This window comes from Hyperoodon ampullatus, assembly GCF_949752795.1.
Source record: "Hyperoodon ampullatus genome assembly, chromosome: 6".
NCBI classification, from domain to species: Eukaryota; Metazoa; Chordata; class Mammalia; order Artiodactyla; family Ziphiidae; genus Hyperoodon; species Hyperoodon ampullatus.
Genome location: NC_136919.1, coordinates 25,723,385 through 25,742,452, shown reverse-complemented (window position 1 = coordinate 25,742,452; position 19,068 = coordinate 25,723,385). Strand labels below are relative to the sequence as shown.

The 19,068-nt window shown below is 48.6% G+C and overlaps 1 protein-coding gene across 1 annotated transcript in view; it reads right to left on the bottom strand.

The window, feature by feature from the left end:
• Nucleotides 1-19,068, bottom strand: part of COL15A1 (collagen type XV alpha 1 chain) — a gene marked incomplete at both ends in the record, with an annotated part of 69,339 nt that overhangs the window by 6,032 nt on the left and 44,239 nt on the right. The window contains 13 exons of the mRNA XM_079706684.1: nucleotides 1,370-1,429; nucleotides 2,168-2,227; nucleotides 2,365-2,493; nucleotides 3,831-3,895; nucleotides 7,746-7,890; nucleotides 8,800-8,901; nucleotides 8,999-9,048; nucleotides 9,466-9,546; nucleotides 11,343-11,388; nucleotides 14,144-14,185; nucleotides 14,303-14,371; nucleotides 15,841-15,900; nucleotides 16,001-16,054. Coding sequence (XP_079562810.1) covers nucleotides 1,370-1,429; nucleotides 2,168-2,227; nucleotides 2,365-2,493; nucleotides 3,831-3,895; nucleotides 7,746-7,890; nucleotides 8,800-8,901; nucleotides 8,999-9,048; nucleotides 9,466-9,546; nucleotides 11,343-11,388; nucleotides 14,144-14,185; nucleotides 14,303-14,371; nucleotides 15,841-15,900; nucleotides 16,001-16,054 — 963 coding nt within the window. The remainder of the gene's footprint in view (nucleotides 1-1,369; nucleotides 1,430-2,167; nucleotides 2,228-2,364; nucleotides 2,494-3,830; nucleotides 3,896-7,745; nucleotides 7,891-8,799; nucleotides 8,902-8,998; nucleotides 9,049-9,465; nucleotides 9,547-11,342; nucleotides 11,389-14,143; nucleotides 14,186-14,302; nucleotides 14,372-15,840; nucleotides 15,901-16,000; nucleotides 16,055-19,068) is intronic.

Sequence of the window (19,068 nt, the reverse complement as noted above, 5' to 3'; positions counted from 1 at the left end):
TGCAGCACATGGGCTCAGTAGTCATGGTACGCAGGCTCAGTAGTTGTGGTGCATGGGCTTAGTTGCTCCGCAGCATGTGGGATCTTCCCGGACCAGGGCTCGAACCCGTGTCTCCTGCATTGGCAGGTGGATTCTTAACCACTGCGCCACCAGGGAAGTGCCTTGGCTACTCTTGATTTGACTGGGAGTAGGCAACTGACCCATGTAGACTACCTCTCCCAAGGCTCTGAATTGAGTCAGGTGGTATTGAGCTCTGCAGCTGTAAGATCCCATAGCGTTGAGGCCAGGATCAGTGCCATGGCAACCCAAGGCTGTGCGCAAGCTTTGCAGATGTAACCTATGTCTGTGTGCTGGGGTGGGGGTGGAGGGGAAGCAGGAGGAAAGACCTTTGCAGAGGCTGGTCTGTAGAGATACTAATAGCAGGAACAAGAGTCCACAGGCCCTGTTGTACTTCCTGCAATTGAGTTCCATGAGGTTCCTGCAATTATCTGAATAAAATCTTCATTTAAGCTAGTGAAGAAATAGAGTGAGAGTCTCAGGTCTAAGCAACAAAATGATCCCTGGGAAAAAAAAATCTATCACCACTCAGTTACCCAAGCAGAAACCTGGGCATCATTCCTGATCACCCTCATCCTCACTGCCCCATACCCAATCAATGACCAAATTGTCACTCCTGCCTCCTTAATTTCTCTCCCATCTGCCCACTTTTCTACATGTTCACTGCTGTGATCCTAGTTCAGATAATACAGTAACTACTTAACTGTCCCTGGTCCTGTGCCCTCTAATCCATTTGTACATTATAAGCAAGGTAATTTCTCTGATGCCCTTCTCTTATTTACCCTTGTCTTCCTTAAAATCCTTCATTGTTCCCCCACTGCCCAGTGGAAAAGGCCAAAGCCCTTGGCTTGGCTTTCAGGTCCTTGATGACTGACCTTGCCCTGTGCAGACTATACTTTTCCCTTCCCTGCCTTGAACCCTACTCCTTCAGCAAGACTGAAATACTTGGAATTAGAGAAATGTACAGCACTTGCCCTTGCCTCCCTCTGTTCCACACTCCCTCTGCCTGGAACTCCCATTCCCCTCCCCTTACCTGGCTCTCCCCTGCTCTCAACTGTCCTTCAGGTCATGATTTAAAGGTCACCTCCTCCAAAGAAGGCAGACTTCTTTGACCTTCCTTACACTCCCAGTACCCTGCGTTTGCCTCGCCCAAACGACTTCTCACACTGTATTGGAATTACCTATTTTTTATTTGCCTCTCTGGCTAGTCTATATGCATCTTGAGGGTAGGAACTGTGTGCCAAGCATGGGGCCTGGCACATGACAGACACACTTTCGGCATCTGTACAGTAAATGCATGAATTGTACTTACTGCAGGGCTGTCATAATTAACACTTGAAATAGACGCCAGTGGAAGCTGAAGCTGATGAGACTGTCAGGTAAAAAAGGAAAAAAAAAAAAAACAGTCCTGAATATGCATTCAATCTGTTCTTCACCGTACATTAAGGTACAAGTGCAATGTTTCTTGAAAAGCTGCTTTAAACAGTTTGTCATGGTCTTTGGACCACTCTTAACTGTGAAGAGTTTCACACATGAACAAAAAACTATCCTCGGAAAGGGAGTGGATATTCTCAAGACTTTTAGAAAGAGTGCTGAATCAAGGAAGAAGTCCATGTTTTACAACCAACTCATTCCCTTAATAGAGCAAAGCACCTCTTCAGAGCCTCAGCTTCCTCACCTGCAAAGTGGGAATGCTATCACCTGCCTCAAAGGGTAGCTGTAAGGTTAAAATAGTGGACAACGCAAGCCGCTGTTGTTCTTATCAGGCAAGGAAGTCTCAGTGTCAAATATTAAAGGGCTCTCCTAGATTGCTTATGCCAACCGTGTTTTCACAGATCAATAAACTGAGGCCAAGAGAAGGGAATTCCCTTGCCCAAGAGGATTCAGCTACGACATGGGAATGGCAGGCCTCCAGCGTCTGGGTCCAGCTCTCCCTCCAGCTGTTGTGAGAATGTTCTGTTGGCACTTGGTAATTTTGGGGCTTCTGCCAGATAGTGAACCATGCAGAGCTGGCTGTCCAGAGTCTGGAGAGCTTGATACTGGATGCCAAGGGGATTCAGCAAGTGCTGGTGAATGAAGGAGCTAGAGGTAAGGCAGGGAAACGACTCACATTGCTGGAAAGCGCAGGGGGTGGTGGGCTGTCCTCCGGAATGGGGATCAGTTCTCCCAGCTTTAAGGAAAAGAGCACGTTGAAAATGAAACATCAACTAGAAACTGTTCACCTATTTTCAAGTCAGAAAAATGGCATTTACAGGAGTAGAATGTTATTTTTAGAGGGTACTTGGAGGCAGTTTGTTAAAGAATTACCTGCAATTTTTTCCAACCATCTCTGACACGAATGAAAAACTCAGTGCTGTCCTTCAGGTAGATGAATGTCCCTTCTATGACCAAATGGGCTTTCTGCAACATGTCAGCCATGCTGCTAAGTGCTGTAACCTGTCAGATAATTTTAAATTCCAAGCATTACGGTAATCATCACAGCGATGGCACAATTTGAAAAACTGGCCTCTTTGTAAAGTCAAATATGAGCCATCCCCTCACAGTCAGTGAAAAGGCTTATTGTGCCACAGAGAGATATATAACTTCATTAATAACCAAAGGACTTTCTTTCCGATAAAATAAAAACATGCATTACCTTGAAACACAAATCTCAATTACAATAAACAAATTAAAACAAAGAAGATAGTATCCTGAGAGTTCAAAGACATTTAAAAACTGTTAGCAGAGTTGGCTCTGTTGGACATTGGTATTGGCAAAATCATTGGTAAGTTTTGCCACTTCCGTTTGTGTGAGCTGCACAATGGCACCAACATTGTTACATGTGTTTTGTTAGCTCATGCTGCTCCAAATTTCTTTTCATTTGGAGTAAGAAATGTAAGCAAGTGAGTTACTCTACCTACGTCTTAAATCTTTTTTGCCTGGCTGGGTAGTTCCAGTATTAAATACACAGCAGAAAATGGGGGTCTGTAATTCCTCTGTCTAGAAAATTGCCAAAGATCAGACAGCCATCTTGGCCTATCCAGGCACAGGCATAAAAGCTGGAAAAATCTATTGAGAAGTGTCAAGCCTCAAAGAAATATCAACCAAGGAAGCTGTTATTTTTCTTTTCAACTGAGAAAGATTATAAAAACTTAATTTTCACCTAGCTTTGAAGATGACTTTGTAATTAAAATGACTTAGGCATCCCCCAAAGGTACCAAATATTGAAATTCCATCCACTGTTGGACAGTTCTTCATCTGGCAGCCCAAATTTCCAAATAAAATCTATCAAAGCCCAAAGAGCATTCCTAGGACTCCTGACATCCTAATGAGGTATTTGTCCCTCTTTCTGTGCATCACAATAATCTCTGTGTGCCATATCCTGCTCCAATGATCTGCAGAGTAACAAAGTACAAGAGACATCCTTTGGTAGAATGGAGAAGGCTGCATTACCCAGGGGAAATGTAACCAGCACAGGGCCTCCTGTGATGTTGTTTACAGTCTTGTGCCTGTGTTTTTTGATGTAATATGATTGGCTCTTGTTACAGTTTAGTCAATTAAGGATTGGAAAGGTGGAACTTAAATCATAAATGATTTTGTAGTCTGTATCTTTTTACTTAATAAGTCATCCAAAGAGATACTAAATACCCTGTTTGTGAAATTATACCATTTCTATTGTCTTGGAGGCCTAACTCCAACAGAGAAGGTGTGCCAGCCCCTAAACACTGCAGCCAAAGTTCTAAGGAAACCCATCCAAAGCAGAAGGATGAAGACACACTGATGATAATACTGACCAGGTTCCTGGATCCGGGAAGCCCTGGCTGTCCTGGAGGGCCAGGTGGGCCTGGAATGGCCACAGCTAAGACAAAGCAGAAAAAAGAAGTTACAGAAAAGCATACTCTCTGCAAAATGCCTCCGACATGCAGCTGGTCACTGAGGGGAGCGTTCACCACCCCACTCACAGTGCTGCAAAGTGTTGCACCTCGTAACCGAATCTTAGGAGCTCTGTGCCCAGCATATGACTCAGCCACATTGACTGGTATGGGGGAGAACTGAGATTCTTGACTGTAGCCCTGGATGAAGTCATGCCTAAGACTTTCCAGTTTTATAAGTGAATAAATTCCTGTTGTTTCAATTGTTTGTATAAGTCAGTCTGAGTTGAATTTTCTGTCACTTGCATCCAAAAATGCTCTGACTCATACAACTTATTTCCCCCAAGAGACAAACAGGTAATTACTGAACAGAGGAAGCAGGCTCAGAAAGAAGAAGAGAAGGTGCTAGGCTACAGGGGGGCAGGGTAGGGCAGTGACAGGGGCCCTGGCCATCCAGCCAGGAGACTCAAGTTCCTGATTTGTCAGTTCTCAGCTGTGTGATCTTGGGGAAACAACAAGCTCTCTGAACCCCAGCTTCTTCATCAGTGAAATGTAAACAGATATTTCTTCACTAGCCTGTGTTGAGAACTGAGAAGAACACAAACTAGGAATGTGCTTTGCAAATTGTATAGCATCCAACCAGAGATTCTTACCTTTTGAAGAGTCAAAATGCCCTTAAAAATCAAATCAAGGCTATTGCCCTCTCCCCTAGAAAAATGCATATATGCATATCTGCAAGTGCCCGCACACACACACACCCACACACACACTTCTACTTAGAATGTCAGTGGGATGATAGCTCCCTGAGGCACATCTTTGACTTTTCTAGGAGTTTATGGTTCCCAAATGAAGAGTCCTTACTTTAGGCAAACATAAAGAAATGTTATTATAGCAATTCCACTGCTCTCCTTCTACCTCTCTGATTTCCAGTTCCCCCCAGAATCTGCAAAACTCTTGGCAGAGTTAAGGATGTTTGTGCAAGTCCCAGTAAAATTACTGTATGAGGTTTTTGAGGTCACTGCAAATAAGCCTGCATTCTGACACAGGACCTGAAAATTCATACACAGGTGGTGAATGTCTAGTGGAGACAAGGTCTGAGGACTTGGATTTGGACCCCAGCCATGCCTCTTCCTAGGATTTGTGACCTTGAGTCAGACTCTTAACCTCTCTGAGCTTTGGTGCCTTCATCCATAAAATGAGTTTTATAATCTTATGCATTTCATCTCCCTCTTGGGGTTGCTGTTAAGATTAAATGGGATAGGGGCTTCCCAGGTGGCGCAGTGGATAAGAATCCGCCTGCCAATGCAGGGGACACGGGTTCGATCCCTGGTCCGGGAGGATCCCATGTGCCGCAGAGCGACTAAGCCCGTGCGTCACAACTACTGAGCCTGCGCTCTAGTGCCCGTGAGCCACAACTACCGAGTCTGCGTGCCACAACTACTAAAAAAGCCCGTGCACCTAGAGCCTGTGCTCCGCAACAAGAGAAGTCACCGCAATGAGAAGCCTGCGCACCGCAACGAAGAGTAGCCCCCGCTCACCACAACTAGAGAAAGCCCACGCGCAGCAACAAAGACTCAGCACAGCCAAAAATAAGCAAATTAAAAAAATTAAAAATTAAAAAAAAAGATTAAATGGGATAATGGATATGGGAGTGTTTTGTAAACTGTGAATTGCTATATATTATGTGAAGGGTAATCCTTTTCAATGGAGCAAGGAGTCCTAGGGCCCCCTAGTTTAGGGCTACTATGGACAACAGAGTCTCTGAATCCTGTACTCACCCTGCAATGCCCCTCCACCTCTTGCAATTCCTATATATCCCTCAAGGTTGTATAGGCACCTATGGTTTTATCCACCCAGCACCTTCTCTCTTTACAGGACCACCATCCTCACTTGCTCCTGAGATCTTCCCCTTCACCTCTATGACCATTCAGGTCCAGAAGGAGCTGTCATGGTCTCATGTGATCCCACCTCCTGGCCACAGATGACTGGTCCAAGGTTGGGCGATTGGTCCAAGGTTGGGCATCTGGCCCAAGACAGGTCAGTCAGAGTCCTTCCCCAGAACATCCCCACCCCAGGGCTTTTCAAACTAAAACTGAGAAACAAGGCCAAGATTTCTAGATGATGGTGGAAGCTGTAGGTTGTCGGTTTTTCTCGCCATGCAGAGGATATGGTCTATGGTGAAGAAGCGTGATGCTGCAGTCAGAGAGCAGCTGAGCAAGAGATGGCCAGAGAATCCTCGCAGGGACTGAATCCCTGGTTCCGGCTGCACCTGAAGTCTCACTGCATGCCTGCCCCTCTTACAAATTGATTGTTCACACCCTCCTGCACATCCAATAAGTTTCCCTATGCACTTGAGCTAGTTTGAGTTCCATTTCTGTCACTTGCCCCAAAGTCACCTCCTGTGTAAAGTTCTCCCGGATGCCCCAGACATTGTAGGTCTCCTCCCAGGTGTGCTTCCACCACACCTGGTTCATGCCAACCCAAACAACAAAAAATGATGCATTCATGCTATTACTGCTGCTGCTGTTATTTTCCACCATGGGCACAATGGAAAGAACACAGGCTTCGGAGCTACGCTGATCTGGGTCCTAATCCCATTCATGCCACTTATTAGCTGTGTGACCTTGGAAAGGTTCCTAAACATCTCTGGGTCTCACTTTCCTCCTCTGTAAAATGTGGATGCTAATGCTTTCCTTGAAAGGCTTTCTGAGAATCCAGTAAGATAATGTAGTAGAGTGACCAGCAGAGTGCCTGGAACTTGGTAAGTACTTGATAAATGGAGATTTTCTTCTACTTCACCCATTTTTCATTTGAGGAAGTGAGGTACCAAGGGGTAAAGAAATTTTTACATAGAAGGGTAGAATCAATGCTGGTCCTTAAGTCCCTTAAGGCCCAGGCACTGACAAAGCAGCCAGGAAGTTTCCACCCACATGTGAAAAGATGTTCATCATTAGTAGTCTTTAGGGAAATGCAGACCAAAACCACAATGAGCTATCACTTCACATGAATGAATGATGACTAGAATAAAAAAGATAGGATAATAACAAATGTTGTTGACAATGAGGAGAAATTGGAACGTTTTGTACACTGCTAGTGGGAATGCAAAATGCTGCAGTCACTTTGGAAAACAGTCTGGCGGTTCCTCCAAAAGTAGAGTAACCATGTATATGACCCAGCGATTCCACTCCTAGGCATTACACTCAAGAGAACTGAAAACATAAGTTCACACAAAAAGTTGTACAAAAAATGTTCACAGCAGCACTATTCATAGTAGCCAAAAAGTGGGAACAACTCAAATGTTCATCAGCTGATGAATAGATAAACAAAATGTGGTATATCCATACAATGGAATATTATTCAGCCATAAGAAGGAATGAAGTACTGATACATGCTACAACATGGGGGAACTTTGAAAACATTATGTTAAGGGAAAGAAGCCAGTCACAAAAGGTCACCTATTTTGTGATTCCATTGATATGAAATGTCCAGAATAGGCAAATCCATAGAGACAGAAAGTAGACTCATGGTTTCCAAGATCAGGGAAAGATCAGGAAAAAGAGGAGTGACTGCTAAGTGGTACAGGGTTCCTAGTTAAGGTGACGATAATGTTCTGGAATTAGAGAGAGGTGATGGCTGCACAACCCTGTGAATATATTAAAAACCATTAAATTGTGTGCTCTCAATGGGTGAATTTTATGGCACACAAATTATATCTCAATTTAAAAAAAGAAAAGAAAAGAAAGAAGGCTCCATCCAGGAAACAGCCCTCTGTCGGACAGTGTGGCTCTGACATGCCACCCAGGTGTGGTGACGCTGGGCACCACTCACAGTACTGACCTGCTCCTAGGATAGCCGGAGGTCCTGGTGGCCCCGGGGGTCCCTGTGGCCCAGGGGAACCAGGTCTCCCAAAACCAGGTGGCCCAGGCAGGCCAGGAGCACCTGGGGGTCCCTGGGGCCCGACGATGGTCTCCCCTTTCTGGCCCTGTCAAGTGCACAGTAACAGAAGAGAGAAAGCACCATTAGTCACTAGAAGTCCCATCTGTTCTTTTTGTCAGGACATTGATAAGAAGTCAGTAAACACCCTCTATTGTTATCATCATCCTCAATCCTGGCACAAGCCAGGAGGTGGAAGACCTAAAGAGCAGTGGCCCAGTTGTTATGTTGAATGACAGCAGAGAAGCCTAGGGAGCCCTGGACTCAGAAGTGCCCCTGGAGCTCATCTAGTCCAGCCTCGGCATTTCATAGATGGAGAAACAGAGGCCTAGAGAGGGGCAGGGCTTGCCCGAGGTCCCAAAGCAAATCAGCAGCAGAGCTGGAAAGAGAATCCTGGTCTCCCGGCTTTGCTCGGTCTATGCTCATGGCGAGTTCCAGGTCCAGAATTTGCTCCTGGTCCCTGAGGGTCAATGATCTGATCATAATCTCAGTGGAGGCATAATTTGAACTTCTCTTTTGTGATCTGGAGAAACTTCTCATCCTAAGAAGACCAAGCCGATCTACGGGCTCCTTCTTTGATGAAATTTCAAAAGAATCAAAATAGCCCCCTAAAAACATCAGCCTCACCTTCCCTTCTGCCTCTGTTATCTGATGTGTTTATCATTAACCACTCTTTGTGCTGAGTGAGTTTTCCACCGCTGATGTGAATAAGGCACGGTGGTGGGTTACCTGGAAGCTACCTGCGTGCATGTGGCCTTGGCTAGCTCCCTTTCCTCTGTGGCCTCTGCCAGGCTCCCCACCCGTTAACAAGTATGGGGGAGAGAGGCCAACGCCCAAGGCCTGCCTGCAGCCTGTGGTGCTGTGACTGGCCCTTGCTCCCAGCTGCCTTGTCACACTGGGGGGCTTCAGGGAGTGCCGTGACTCCCCGAGGAAGGGGTGTGGAGGGGTCGCTACTCACCGCCAGGCCTGGACTTCCCGGCAAGCCCGGGGGCCCTGACACAGAGGAGCCACTGTCAGAGTCTCCTTTTTCTCCTTTGATCCCCCTGTCTCTGTTCTCCCCCTGGAAGCAGAGAACATCCAGTAAGAGTCAGATGAACCAGTCTCTGACATAAGCCTGAGAACTTGGAAACACAGGCCAGATGTTGAGAAATGCTCACCTTCAAGCTGTTCAGAAAATGTCTCAGGTAAGTTGGATCCACAGGAGGGCCTGAAAAAGAAACGCTTTTTAAAAATCCACAATCAATCTCAGAAATTCAAACACCAAAGCCTCCAAGTTGGCAACCATGATGAGTTCCTAGCAGAAGTGACCCCACATTGGTTTAGCTGACAGAGGGGGCACTGGGCTTGGAAACAAGCACTAGTCCAGATCCTGTGACCCTGTGGCATCCTAGGCTTGTCCCTGGTCCTCTCCCGGCCTCGTTCTGCAGATGAAGCTGGAACGATCAGAACTTCTGGTCTTTCTTGACAATGTTCTATCTTGCACACGTGTTGCCCATGACTGGGTCTCTGGAATTCCATGGAGCTTGTAGACAGGGTGGTAATGTAATTAGCCTTACTTACTGGCTCAATTGGATTTCTCAGAAACAAAAATCAAGGGCAAGATCCAGAACAAGAGTTGGGATACCTGGTGGTCCCTGGGCCCCCTGGTCGCCTTTTTCTCCTTTTGAGCCGGGAAGACCCCAGGATCCTTTCTCTCCTTTAACACCTGCCACCAAATACACACACATTAAAAAAAAAAAAAAAGATAGTGGAAAATCACCTTCATTCTATATAAAACATTTTTGAGTCAAGTTTTGAAACTGAGCCCCTTGAGCTAAGTCTACTCAACACCAAAGGCCTATTGAGGGTATAAAATCCTTTGCTATACGATGGAGAGGCAGAGGTAGATGCAGCAGACACAATTCCTGACCTCGGAAAGCTCTCAAGGAGACAGACACAGTGAGGGTAGTGTGAGGCAGGGTGGAATAAGTACCATCCTGAAGGTGCCAGCAGTGCATCATGGGAGCCCAGCAGAGGCTACAGTTAACTCCCCCAGACGGCTTCATGCACGTGGACTGAGACTCAACACCAAGTCAAGCTCCCAGTCCCATCCCACCTAAGCCTGGGCAGCACGGTGGTGTAAGGGGAGGGGAGGACTCTCCGGGAGTGCCGCAGAGGACAGCTAATGGTGCTACTAAGTAGTCCACTGCCAAGTGCAGTAAGTCACTCCCCACAGGACTTGTGAGAAGCACTGCTTCTGCAGAACCGGCCTTACAGTCCTCTCTCCTCCCCCAACTCTTTACCTGGGAGAGGGGCTCAGAGAAAGCCTCCTGGGGGTACAGAGTTTGGGGAGGGAAGCAGTTCCCTTTCCCCACCTAGATGAGTGGGTGGACACTAGATCTTTGAGTTCCCGGTTCCCGAGGGAGATCAGCTGACCAATGTGTGCCTACATACTGGGGATCCAAGAAAGCAAATCCAGCTCCACCCCACCTCCTCCCCAAGGTCCACCTTGCACCAGGGGAAGGGAGAGCCTTGAATTGGATCTGAACAAGCAGTTTGAGAACAGCCTGGACTTTGTAACCAAAAGTGACCAAAAACCCATGAAGCCAGATAGCAGCAGGGACACCACCACCCAAGCAGGCCAGGAGTGACAGAGCTGAGCCAGAGATCAGTACTGGTTGGGGGGGTGGGGGGTGGGGGAAGGCCTTTCCCTGTTTAAACTGCAAGCGTTCAGACTTCTCAATCAAAAAGGGCACACATGGTGTGACAGTATGTGTGGGGACAGGGAACCAGAGTCACTGCTTGCCTGCAGGCTCCCGTCTCCTGCCCTATCCCCCCTCTAATGTGTGGCAGATAAGCTCCTACAGGCCACGAACATGCTGATGTTTACTAATCACGAAGAGCCAGTGTGTCTCACGCTGCACTGTGTATACACCCCAGAGGGAGCTTGTGAAAATGCAGCTCCTGGTCTAGCAGGTCTGCGATGAGGCCTGAGATTCTGCATTTCTAACAGGCTTCCAGGAGGTGCTGACACTGCTGGTCCAGGAACACTCTGAAGCAAAGGCCTTCTGAGCTCCCACGGCCTCCCCTGCATTAGCTCTTGGCATACTGCAGTGTAACGACTTTTTAAATAGTTTCACCCAGCAGAGTCTAAGGGCCTGGGTGACAGGAAGAGCATGGGATCCATCAGTCTCAGCCCAGTGCATAGGATAGCACCAGGCAAGGAGAAGCTATCAGTGGATGTGTTATGAACAAACTAACACATGAATGGAAAAATGGAGTGCAGCCTGCTAGCTAGGAGGCTCAGCCAAGATGCACAGAATAGGCAGATGGGTGACACAAGCAAACAGAGGTGCCCAGTCCCACAGCCTTTGTCCAGCTACCACCCTTCCCATGACACTCAGACAGATCTTCCTGACCACCAAGTCTACGCCCAGCACTGGACAATTGGAAACCACCTCTGCAGAGATAGGAGGGTCAGGAAATGTCCCAGAGAAACAAGGTGAAGACAGGAGTGCGTACCATGAAAAGTGATGAGTTCTGAATTTCCAGGATACGTGGTGCCAACCTAGAGAGAGAGAGAAAGCCAAGGTCATACACTGCAACCCTGTTCTGCTGTTTGCATGCACAGGGAGCCACAGTCCCCTGTCCTGGGGGTGAGGGGTGAGGTCATGGAGTCAGGCCTTCCTTGGGTGTTGTAGCCTCCAAAGGCCCCGAGTTTCCTGGCATCCCTCAATGCAAGGCATCCTAGGCCTTCAACAGGGGCAGGGTCGGGGGGTGGGGGCAGGGAGGGCATCATGTAGCTGAGCTGGGCTGAGACCTACTGGCCGGACAACTCTGCAGAGGGAAAGCCCAAAGCTTTAAGACAAAAAGTCATGGCAATTTTGGTCTGGTCAACTGTGAGTGTTCTTGCCCTCCCTTCTGATCAATCAGGATTGATTCATGTGAGAGGTCAAGCACTCGGGCAAGTGATGTACTCAAGCCATGAAGCTGGGCCAGCCATTAGCTTTGCTGCCATGTGTAATCAAAGATGAGCACACTGAACAGGAGTTGATGGTGGTGATAATTAATAAAGGGGAGTTATCATTAGATTGGGGAGCTATTCTAGACTTCCCATTAAGTGCCAGGGGTCTGGAGTCCAAGCTATTCAAGATAATATTCCTTCACAGTTCATCCCCAGATTCCTGCATTTCTTTCTTTTTTTCTTTGTCTATTAAAACAGAGCCACCTGCCACCCTGCTTTTAATAGTTCACCTTCACCTTTTTCCCAGTTAATATGCAGAATCAAAATGATCCCTCTCACACCAGATCCTCCCATGCTTTTGGGTGCAGGGTCACAAGATGCTCAGGGGTCACCAAGAGAAGATGAGGGGAGGGGACAGGAATTTTCCAGGAAAAATATTTCTAAGTTAACGATAAAGGCAGCAGTGCCCAGCTGCTATCTTACAGCTATGCTGATAAAGTTGCTCCACTCCAGGGGTGGATTGTTAAGGGTAAATTGTTAAGGTATTAGAAAGGGGCTGAAATGAGAAGGGGCTTGTGAAATTCTGGATGTGAGAGGAAGCATTTCTTTTTCAAATGTCCATTTTGAGAGCTGGTCAAGAAACATCCATGCCCCAGCCTGCATGGTGTCCAGCCAGGCAACATGAAATCAAAATCCAAAATGCTCTGAGTTCATCTTTGGCTTATTTTAAGGAACGTCATGACCCCCAAAGGCCATGGTCACAGCAAAGTGTCCTAGCACAGGTCACGGTAATTGCAGTAGCATTTTTACAACTCTTGAGTTTTTCAAGTACTGTCCCATGGCCGGTTCATTTGAAGCCTGATATCATGTTTGCTGGGAGGGGCTTCGGGCACTAACTCACTGAGGGACCTTGCCTCTCTGGGCTGAGAGGTCTCCCCTTCTCTATGGCTGGGAGGCAGCCATCCCTCAGGAGGGTCTCTCCAGCCCTGACGTTTTAGGATTCCTTTCAGGCCACTGATGTAAACGTGACCTGGTTAGCTGTTGTCCTTATGTAGTTCTGGGAGCCAGCAGGCCCCTTGGTCACCTTACACAGGAGGGTCCTATCCTCTGCCTTCCATGCCAGAGTTCCCAGGCCCTGGGCTGCAGACTTGGGTGTCTCAAAGTTTAGACATGGACAGATGTCTGGGCAAACACTCAGCCAAACTGCGTCATTTTAAAGCCTCTGACCCAAGTCTCATCACCACCTCCAACAGGCATCAGTTAAGAACCCACTTCAAAGAATCTTCTAAACTGTAATTTGCAAGCTCCCGAGAACAGAGGCCACGCCTGTCTAGTTCACCCCTGTGGTCCCAGGGCCTCACTTGTACTTGACACTTGGTAAGTCCTTGATAAATATTTGTTGAATGAATGAGAGAACAGTTATGCACAGTTCCATGACTAATGCCTGCGCATGGGGAGAGGCCCACTCTCCCTGGGTTTCCCCACACCTAATACGGGTGACACCCCGGGAACACCGCACTGACCAGCTGGGCGACCAGGCACGTGTCTGACCCCTTGGGGTGCCTGTACCTGCTGCCTGGTGGTCAGGGAACCTGCACGATAGCCCCAGCTCCGTCCGTCCTGTGACCTTAGACAAGTCAGCGTGCTTGTCTGAGTCACAGTTTGTTTCCTCATTACAAAGGGCGAGGGAAAGTCCCTCCTCTCAGGGTTGTGTGCTGTGCAGTAATATGACAGTTGAGAAAGGACAGTTATAGATTTTAGCCCAAAGCTCCCAATGCAAAGAGCGCTGGTTAGAATTGCCTTTTTGTTCTCATCTGTATTTTAAGGGGTCTATTTCCCCCCTTCTTATACTGCTCCAAGCATGAAGCTAACAAAAGACACTGGTTTTTTTTTTTTTTTTTTTTTTTTTTTTTTTGCGGTACGCGGGCCTCTCACTGTTGTGGCCTCTCCCGTTGTGGAGCACAGGCTCCGGACGCGCAGGCTCAGTGGCCATGGCTCACGGGCCCAGCCACTCCGAGGCACATGGGATCTTCCTGGACCGGGGCATGAACCCGTGTCCCCTGCATCAGCAGGTGGACTCTCAACCACTGCACCACCAGGGAAGCCCAAGACACTGCTTTTTGACTGCATTAAAAGACACACTCTGTCCACATGTGTGCCCTTAGAAGACCCAGTACGTTTCAGTGCCACAATGTATTATCTAGAAACCTCGAGCCACTCAAGGGTCTATATGCAGGTGATAGAAGACATCAAAGAGGACACTGACAGACAGAAGGGGCTCAAGACAAAAACTCATCTTCTCTGAGTTGCTTTCTATGCCAAAGCCTGCTCTGTAAGGCAGTGACTATACGCTACTTACTGGCGTTTTGCAGTGTGGCCGGGCTGGAACTGGGAAGACGGCCTGTGGGAAGTGAGAATGAGAGGAGGGAGTCAGGACACCCGACTCCAGCTCAGGCTGGCCTGGGGCCATTCCCTGCTCCTCCTTTGGGTCTCCCCCACCTCCCCACTGCCAACTTACTCCTTTGATGTTAATCACAGCTCCAGGTGGTCCTGGGGGGCCTGGAGGACCAGGTAGGCCAGGTGAGCCCTAAAGGGAGGAAAGAAAGGCCATCCCTGAGTTCGGGTTGTTATGAATGCAGAGGCAGCTGCAGGACACTTCCCCAGGGTTTGGAGACACAACGAGGAAAGGAGGGTCCTCTAAAGCCAACTAACTCTTCCCGTGGGTAGGCCAGCCTCTTCTCAGAGCACACCTATACCCGTGGCCTCGCTGCAGCTTCACAACAGCAGAGCAAGTATCGCTGGTTTACAACTGGACACAATGAGGGCCAGAGAGGGGAAGTGACCTGCTCAAGGCCACACAGCAATTCATGGCAGAATGGAGGCTGGAAGCCAGATTCTGACCCCAAGAGCAGTGCTCAGAGGATACTGAGCCCACCACCTCTATCGACGCATCCCTCCTATGGAGGGGCGGGTGCAGCGAGGCCTTCCTAGGATACAGTGCCTGGGAGAGCCCCTCATAAGTGTAACAATAAACGCCGACTCCTGTTAGATGGCAGAGTCACTTTCAGAGCCAGGTCAGCCTGGCCTTGACACCATGCAATGTCTTCTCTGCCAAGCCTGGAGCCCAAGCTGGACCTGCAGCAGAAGCTGCAGGAGGGGAGGGGGAGGGGGAGGCTACGACCACAGGTGAGAGGCCTCCGGCCCATGAGGAAGCTCCACGTGATCACTCAAGTGCAGGCACCGGTGTCTGCTGTACCTGGAGCCCCGGTAGGCTTGGTGAGTGAGTCGGTGCCCAGTGATTCAATACGATTGCATTTCTGCATTTCTAGGCATACAAAGCGGCGACCATGGGGTGCAAACAGAAGCAGCAACACACTTTGAGCTGCATGGGACCTTCAGGGGGTCACTAACTTGTACAGGCCCTAGTTTCCTCCTGTGTAAAACAAGAACACCACTGAGTTTCTCTTAGGAGAGTTACTATCAAAACTGTGATCCTGTCCTCAAAAGCACTTTGTAGAGTGTCTGGTACACAGTAAGTGCTCAATAAATGCTGGCTTCCTTATTGCAGACGTGGGACCCTGCTGATGCTCCGGTGTCTGTCATCTTGTGAGGCCCTGCCTACACAGCTGATCGACCTTCCGCGTTCTTTCAAGAGCGCTCACCGAGCACCCCCAGCAACATGCGAAACCCCCAGGACTGTGTAACCCAGGAAGGACGGGATATTACCCGAGTCAGAAGACCTGGGATTTGAAACCAGACTTCTTGAGAAAGCCCAGATCATGTTCTCCCACCCTCCCTCTGGGGTCTGGACGAGGAAGCTTATGCTCCACTAAGGTGGATTTGGTGGCAGGGACCTCCTGAGAGCAAGCCGGAGGCTAGGGTTGGGCTGGAGGATCTTTGGAAGTGGCAGCAGAGGAAGAAGAATAACGTTCCTGAGCATTCTGTCCATGAGCCCTGCCCACTGGACCTGGCACTCATCCGCCCCTCGTCTGGACACTGGCCCTGGGGCCACGTCCCTGGGGCAGCATGGGGCTGGGTCCCTGGTGTGGCACTCACCGGCATCATGACCCCTCGATCTCCTTTGGCGCCTTTGAGGCCATTCAGTCCTGGGCGACCCTGAAACCCACGCGAGAGGCCTTAGTAAACCCACTGCCCGCAGGCCAGCCTGGCCCGCCTGTCCTCCCTCATATGCAATACGAGAACCCCCAACACCTACGGGTCGTCCAGGGAGGCCAAGTTCTCCTTTGTGTCCTGGTGGTCCTTTGGGCCCCTGGAGGCAAAGTAAACACCAGATTAGAAAGAGAAAAATACCGTATGATGTCACTTATATGTGGAATCTAAAAAAGCCAAAGTTGTAAAAACAGAGTAAGATGGTGGTTATCAGGGGTAGGAGGGTGGGGGAATAGGAGAGGTGAGGTTTAAGGTACAAACTTGCAACTAGTAGACAGCTAGATCCTGGAGATCTAATGCACGGTATAGTGAATACGGACAGCAACACTGTATTAATATTATAATCCTCAAACTGCTAAGAGTCTAGATCTTATTTATTCCAACCACAAAAAAGAAATGATAATTATGAGATGTGAGAGAGCTGCTATCTCCACAACAGCAATCATATTACAATACATAAATGTATCAAATCAACATGTACACCTTAAATGTACACAATGTTGTATGTAAAATATATTTCAATTAAAAACGAAGGAACAGACACTCAAGGGCTAGGGAGATGGGGGGCGTCCAGCCTACCTTTGTGGGCAGTGATGACAATGAACCACTAATAGGAGGATGGAAGGCAAGGAGAAGTTATGAAATGTCCACCTGCCTGGCTCCTTGTCCCCTGGCCTCTCTGTCCTCAGCTGGGCCCACTTGCTCAGTCCCTCCTGCAGGGCTCTACCCCAGTCCAGACGCTGGACCCAACCCTCTCAGCCAGTCAGAGCTAACAAAGAAGCAAGAGGTCAGTAGCTCCTGGCCTTAGCTCCCAGGTAGCTGTGTGCTGGGCCAGCTCAGAACGTGGACCTTTGCCTTAGGTCTTATGTCCCAGGGTTCTCCATGTCCCCCGTTGGAATAATGCAGCCCTGCTTCACTCCTCATGTCAGCCAAGCCCAATAACCTGCTTCAGGATTTGGTTCCTGCCTTGTTCCCACCTGTCCCTAAGGACCAGAATCTTGGCCTGGCTCCCCAGTTCTCCAGATGAGCCCCTGCCCTTGGACCACATTCCAGTGCTTGCTTTCTGTGTCCCCATGCTCCCAGAGCCACTGCCCTGTTCCAACCTCCTGCCAGAACCCTCATGCCTTCCAGTGTCTAGGATGCATACAATGTACCACCTCTTCCCAGAACAAGCTCTACTTCCAGGTGACACCTTTCCTGTTTTGTAACTGGGTCTGTCCTGTCTCCCAGGGGAATGACTGGTTTAAGCCTGGGGCCTATCAAGTCCCTTCTTCCTGCTCTCTCTATGTAAGTCTGTATGCAGACTTACCCTGAAAAATGGCAAATAGACTGTGTTGAGACAGGCTCTGTATGTAAAGTACCCAGACCAGGTTACTCTCAGGAAAAGAAAAGCAAGGAGTTAACAGGCCACAGGCCACGTGGTGGTACATACTAGTGCAGGGCTTCTCAAACATCACTGTGCACAAGTCACCTGGATCTCATCAAAATGCAGATCCAGTGGATCCGGGGTGGGGCATAAGGCTTCGTTTTTCCAACGAGCTCCCAGGTGATGCTGATGATGCTGGTCCATGGGCCATACTTTGAGTAACAAGGCTCTAGTGTTGTAAGCTATACTAGTCATGAGGGCCATAGACAGCCCATATGACACCTTATGCAAATTAGAAGGTGCCCCCTTACTGTCTGTGCTTGGCAAGCTATGCACAGATGGGCTTCAGTGGCAATAACTACCCTGGCCATCTGCAGCAGCTTGCCGGCCACCATTGCTAACAATTAGTATTTCCCACCATACTGGGTATTAGTAAGTGTTACTCAGTGGTTAACACAAGACTCTCCCAGTCTGCATTAGCCTGCAGCTAGGGCCAAGGACACCTCTCCAGGGCATCCATTCTGCCTGGCTTAAGGGACCAAAGGCTTTAGAAGGTCCTTTGAAGGATGCACCTTGGAGGTTACGGGCCATTCAAGGACACGTGCCTGTTAGAGAAATGTGAGGTCCTTTCTCCCCAGGCCTGAGATCCAGCTTCAAACAAACCCCGCATTCAAACCCCAAGGTGCAGTTCTCCAGCTCAAAATGTTTCAGAAGAATGAAGGTGTCAACTGGAGGCAGTGAGGTGTGCTGGGAAAAACCTGGACACAGAGTTTAACAGGCTGGGCTCAAATCCCTGCTGTGTCACTAACAAGCTGTATGGCAGTGGGCTAGTTACTTAACCTCTTTAACCTCGGTTTCCTGGTCTATAAAATGAGGGTTCTGACATTAGCCTCTTAGGGTGGTGAAAATGAAATGAGATGATCTGTCTTGAAGCATCACTGTCTGACCCATGGTGGATGTTCTATGAGTTTTCTTTGTTCTTTGGGAAGAAATATATGAGGGGCAAGTTTAGGGTTCATCTGGAGAGAACTGGTAGCTTAAAAATTGTTCAGCAGCCCCCCAAAATTATAGATTCCTGGAGCAGTAAGGCAAGAAGGACCCTATCATGTCATCTAGTACTCATTCAATACCCTCACTTATAGATGGGAAGACAAAAGCCCAGAGAGAGAAGAGGACTTGTTTGAGGTCATACAGCAAATGGGCAGCAGATCCAAGACCAGAAGCCAAAAGGCCCAGGTTCCCTGGGTAATGACAATCTTTAGCTGGCAAGACCCATACAACTGTGGGTCTCATCACCATCCGCTTCCCCTCTCCTTCTGGACACACAGCTAAACCACATTTCTGAGACCTATCCCCACCCCCACTCCCCCCCCCACCCCGCCTCCTGCATCAGAGGTCTGGCCAGAAGTGGAGTTCATCATCTTCCATGGTCTCTTTCCCCTCCCCAACCTCAGCCTATCAGCTGGAAGATGCCATTGTGGCCCTGAATCCACCAGAGGGCAGAGTCACAGGATGCAAGCATCCTGGGTCCCCGAGTCACTGCTTGGAGGGGAGATGCCCAACTGGGAACCACCACAGTGGACTCTGCCTAAGTGAGAACTAAGCTGCTATTGTGCTGAACCACTGAGATCTTATTTAATTGCAGTTAGCCTACCCTTGACACAGATACATTTTGCCACATCCTTTTTATTTTCACAGCTGGGACAACTCAATCTAGTTGAGCCAAAGTACGATAAATGCTTCAAACC